Source organism: Vicia villosa, linkage group LG6 (genome assembly GCF_029867415.1).
Source record: "Vicia villosa cultivar HV-30 ecotype Madison, WI linkage group LG6, Vvil1.0, whole genome shotgun sequence".
Classification (NCBI taxonomy): Eukaryota; Viridiplantae; Streptophyta; class Magnoliopsida; order Fabales; family Fabaceae; genus Vicia; species Vicia villosa.
The window spans coordinates 158,415,283-158,420,782 of record NC_081185.1 but is presented as its reverse complement, the minus strand read 5'-3'; the positions used below and the strand labels follow the sequence as shown (position 1 = coordinate 158,420,782).

Below are 5,500 nucleotides of genomic sequence, written 5' to 3'. Positions count from 1 at the left end.
CACTGCAATAGAGAAAAGAAACTATATATATATATATATATATATATATATATATATATATATATATATATATATATATATATATATATATATATATATATATATATATATAATTTCTTTATTAGTTTTCTTATGGAATTGTGAATTCTATAATTATTTTTTTAATGAAAAATTATTAGTAGTTAGTAATTATTATTGAACCCTAAAATTAAATCAATTAAGCTACTCCTTCCCTCCTTTCTCAATTGGTTAATATACTGTAAGTTTTTCGATATATTATTTTACTAATCATTTCTATCGAACTCTGGATTATCAGGTCGGTCCTTTGGATGGTGAAAAATTATGTTAATAAAAGAATGAAGTGAAAATTGAAATAAGTAAGTAAGAGGGTTTAGCTGTGGGGTAAGTGGCCTTTTGTTGGTGTGAAGGAGGAAGCATATGTAGATGTATATTGTAGAGATTATACCAAATATGATGAAAAGGACAAGTTGCTCACATGAGCACTATAGGGACATAATATATGGCCCCCACGTAAGAGTAGTAAACCTCTCTCTCTATCTATCTACCTTTCACTCTCTCTCTCTCTTTGCAAATAAAACTGGGAGGGTTGCAACAAAATTATGCTTCTTTTCCTAGTTGTAATTAAAGAAAGCTTTTCTTCAGGTAACTAAACTATAACTCTTAGCCAAAACAACACACTTCACTCATCTTCCCTCCCTCACTCATAACTATATGCTAATTTTTAGAGGTCAACTCTCAACTTGACCAACCTTTGAAATTGAATTCATGGCTTGGCTTTTTTGCTTAGGGTTTATATTAACTGGAGCTAGCTAGCCTCGTGCTCAATTATACCCTCTCACTACTCTTGTAATTTGCTTGCAATCTTCAATCTGGGTAAGATATAAAATATCTTCCCCATGCTCTCTTTCTTGGAAACCTTTTTTTTCACTTGATTATTTTCCTTTTCATTTTTATCTCTTCAACTTTTTCCATTTCTTCTCAATTTTCCCTTTACTTTCATTTTCTTCTTCTTATTTTCTCTCTATTTATTCATTTTTTCTGATCAAAATTTCATCCATTCCTCCATTTTTTTGTTTATTTAGTGAGATCCGTCCATTCCTATGAGCAGAAATCAAAGCAAAGTGAATTTGATGGAAGAAGTGAAAGGGTACTCTTCTGATAGAGGTGAAGAAGAAGAGGAAGATGAAGGTGCAGAAGAGATGATCACAATTACAGGAGAAGAAAGCAACAACAGCAGCAGTAAGTAGTGGTAGCTATACCCTCACTTTTAATTTCAATTTCATAAGCTCCATGCAAATCTAGCTAGCTACTTTTAAATTAATTAATTACATTGATCACCATCTTATTCTTAATTTTACGTCATTTAATTTAATTTAATTTAATTTAATTTAATAAAAATATATTGATAGATCCACATGAAATTCAATCCATGGTTGAGGATCTTGATATGCATGAATCAATCTATCATCTCGAGATGGATCTATGTACATGCAATGATGCAATTATTGATTAATTAATTTGATCTACTTTGTTAGGGTTACAGACACAGACACATTTACAGACAGCAGCGCAACAAGAGGAAGAAGAAGATGAAGAAACGGTGGTTGGGAATTTGAATGAGAAGAATGAGGAGAGAAAGAAAGAAGAAGATTTGATGGAGTTGAGGCTTGGAGGGAGTGGAAGCAAGAGCAAGAGCATGAGCAAGGAAGAAGGAATAGAGTGTTCGAATTCAAAGAACGAGGAAGAGGTAGAAGAAGAAGTCGAAAAAGAGCACATGTTTGACAAAGTAGTGACACCGAGTGACGTAGGGAAGCTGAATCGACTGGTGATACCGAAGCAACACGCAGAGAAGTACTTCCCTTTGGATTCTTCTACAAACGAGAAAGGGCTTCTTCTCAACTTTGAAGATCGGAATGGAAAAATGTGGCGATTCAGGTACTCGTATTGGAACAGTAGCCAGAGCTATGTGATGACAAAAGGATGGAGCCGTTTTGTTAAAGAGAAGAAGCTTGATGCAGGTGATATTGTTTCGTTTCACCGTGGCCGTGGTGAATCGCACAGACATAGATTGTACATAGATTATAGGCCAAGGTCTCATACTCACTCTCCTTACTCTCAGCATCATCACCACCACCACCACCTCATGCCGCAGTACCCTCCTAACATCGCCACATTGCCTTTTTATCTTCCCAATCATCACTTCTCATCATGCGGCGGTGTTGGTGTTGGTGTGGGTGCTAGATCATTGTACAACTCCTCTCAATATTCACCTCATCTTCCGAATTACTCACCGGCGGCGGCGGCTTCTTCTCCAATACCGCCTCCTCAATATTTCAACAACAATTTCTATACTACACTCCATCAACACCACCAACAACAACAGTACCATTCTTCTGCTGCTGATCACCTTGTTAATAATAATATGAATCCTCTCTTTTACCTCACTTCCTCGCCTATGACGCCGCCAACATCAACAATGGGTGGTGGTGGAGGTGGAGGTGGGGATATTCAACACTTGCCCGGGCCGGGGTCTTGGCAAGGTCAATACCAAGATCAGAGAAATGTAAATGTGAATCTCCCCATGAACATGATAATTGATTCTGTGCCAGTTACACATCACCACCGCAGTGGGAATCCCACCAGTAATAATAATAGCAGCGGAAAACGGCTGAGGCTATTTGGGGTCAACATGGAATGTGACTCTTCTTCATCGTCCTCATCAGCACCACCAAATGTGACAATGGCTAATCAATCACATTCACCCTCTTCAACAACAACGACGACGACGACATCGGGTGGAGATCATCACCGAGGGAGACTTTCGCAGCTCTTTGATTTGGAACCCTTCAATTATCGCCGCCACTGATCCATCCAGGAAGATAATATCATATCATATCACTTTGTTTTAAAGTCAGTTAGAGTTAGTTTCTCTTGGGCAAACTAGCTAACTTGCTACACTCTCCTTTTCTGCAATTTTATTTTATTTATTTACTTTTTTTTCCTCTCTTTTCAGCCCCAAGACTTTCTCTTAATTAAATGTTATAAGTAATCATCTTTTGATAAGTAGTTATTTAGTGTTTGAACTTGTTCATATCATAAACTACTTTGTCAAAGTGTTAATAAGCAAGGAGAAATCAAAGTGATGAGAATGTTGAAGAAATAAAAAAAAAAACAGTTAGGTTGATGCCAAGTGATGATGTGGAATGAAATCGATATCAATTATGTATTATTGTATATAAATAAATAAAAATAAATAGTACTATACTACCTCTTCTACTATAATATATTATTATTATTTTCATTTGTATTGCATCAATATACAACTAGAATACAAAAGAATGCAGTTTCTCTCTCTCTCTCTATTTCTCTGTGATCCGTTAACTGCATTAAATGGTACACAGAAACGATTGTTGGTTTCTATTATTTCCTCGATCGATCCATGTAATGTTTCAGTTAGCATTGTTGGGTTGATGTCGTTCACAACAGCACTACTGCTGTTTCTGCTGCGCCTCTTTTTCACTTTGCAGATTTTCCACCTGTCAACTAAATTAGTACTACTAGCTACCTACTATGCTCTTTTTTTCTTTCTTGTTCTTAATTCAATTTCAACCTTCTTCCATTTATAATTAATAATATATACATCTATACAGTATCATTTATTGTTAATCACTCCTTTTTCTCTCTTTAAAACTTTTTGTCTTCTCTCCTTTCAGCAGTCACCTTCTTGTCTGGATTGCCACTGCTCACAATGTGTAGGTGCATTTTTTTTCTCACAAGATCAGTAAGTATCTTAATTCTAGTTGCACCCATTTCAATGCACTCTTTCTTTCTCATATATCTGATGCAAATTCTAGAGATACAATTTACTTGTCCTAGCCATATATGGAGATTTGAGGACCTATATTATTCCCTTCTTCTAGATTCTTCTTAATTTCAAGGTTACAATATAAATATAAAGTGACATTCTGCATGTTAGTAATTGACAACTCATTCATTGTCTTTTTTTTGTTTTGTTGAAATGTTTATTACCCGTGTTATAGACTTAATGTGATCATTGTAATAGTAGTAGCTAGCTAACACTTTTGGGCATGCATATATAATTAGAGTTTAATTTTTTAAGATATGGATCTGCTTCTCTGATTAGTATCAATTAATTTAGTGTGTATAATTTTTTTTAATGCTAAGTTGCAAGCCTTTTTTTGTTTACTTTCAATATCAATTGAGTATCTCTCCTCTAATGGTGAAATTTATTATAAGGAACTTAAATGGGTTTCACCATACCACATCATCACTTTGAAAAACAATTCATTTATATATTTGTTTCTCCTATATTGTAACTTTGAAGATATTTATGATAGTTTTATAATTTATTTCAGATGTTGGTATATTTTAACAAATTAAACAATGAAAAAATAGTGAAGGACCATGAAGGACATGGGAAACAATTATGAAGGACCATGAAGGACTGTTGCATCACTAACAACTTTCAATTTTGACAGTGTTACTTCGAGGACTACAGTGATAAAAACACACTTTACTATGTCAACAACTTGGAAATAAATCATCATAATAATTATCACATTTAAAAAAAACAAAACTTGTCTGAAAAAAAAGTCATTTATTCAATTTTTAATTTTTTTTCTCTTCAACTATATCAACTCTATGTTGAGTGCTATCCTTATATTTCACTTTTCATGAAGTTGTCAATTACAGTCTTGAGACGAGTTATTTGGTTGGAAAGACAGTTCTTTGGAATGGCTTAAGAGGGTAGAAAGATTGCCTTGGTTGGGTGAGAGTATGTGTATAAGCATAAGAGATGATGACCTTGATGTGTGAAATCTAAAAGTGATTAACCTTAATCTTTTTGGGAAAGTGGCTCTAGAGGATTATTTGTGACAATTCATTCCTACATAAGGAGATTCTTATTACTAAATAAGGATTTTTTTTTTCCTTAAGAACAATGGTCTCTCTTTGCTCAGGACTAAGGTTGATTCAGGTCAGATTAGTTTACAGAATATTTTTTAAGAGGATAAGGTTAGGCATCTTGAGCGGTAAAGGTGATGGGAGTTACTGGTGGAGCTAGGCTCATTATAAAGTTATTAATTTTCTTAGAAGTTTCTTCAAAATAAAATTGCTACTAGAATGAACCTCATTAAGAAGAGAATTGTCTTGGATTCGAATACTAGTTCTTGGAGTTTGTTTGGTAGTTAAATGAAATATACTTGTGAATTGTGATTTTGCCTTGGATATTTAGGCTTCTGAGTGGAAAAAAAAGTTAGTCATGAGTTGGCTATAATATGTCATTTGATGGTTTGAAATGTTGGAATGGCCGTAATAATCAGTTACATTTAGCATTTTATTTTACTCTTGGGATTTGAGTATAATTCTTTGTTGATTTTAGTGCTCTTTGTCTTAAAAAAAAAAACTTTTACTATTAGATATACCATCTTATCTCTATATATAACATGCATTTAATTTA

The 5,500-nt window shown here is 33.9% G+C and overlaps 1 protein-coding gene across 2 annotated transcripts; it reads left to right on the top strand.

Moving 5' to 3' along the window:
• The first annotated feature begins 530 nt into the window (after positions 1-530).
• Positions 531-3,227, top strand: LOC131612952 (B3 domain-containing protein Os03g0120900-like). 2 transcript variants are annotated; one of them, XM_058884690.1, is made up of 4 exons: positions 531-663; positions 809-894; positions 1,104-1,260; positions 1,557-3,227. In XM_058884690.1, the coding sequence occupies exons 3-4, from the start codon at positions 1,122-1,124 to the stop codon at positions 2,885-2,887; spliced, it is 1,470 nt and encodes a 489-aa protein (XP_058740673.1). In that variant the 5' UTR covers positions 531-663; positions 809-894; positions 1,104-1,121; the 3' UTR covers positions 2,888-3,227. The 2 variants fall into 2 exon arrangements, with proteins under 2 accessions (XP_058740673.1, XP_058740672.1); XM_058884689.1 differs by having other exon boundaries at positions 561-894.
• Positions 3,228-5,500: the final 2,273 nt, after the last annotated feature.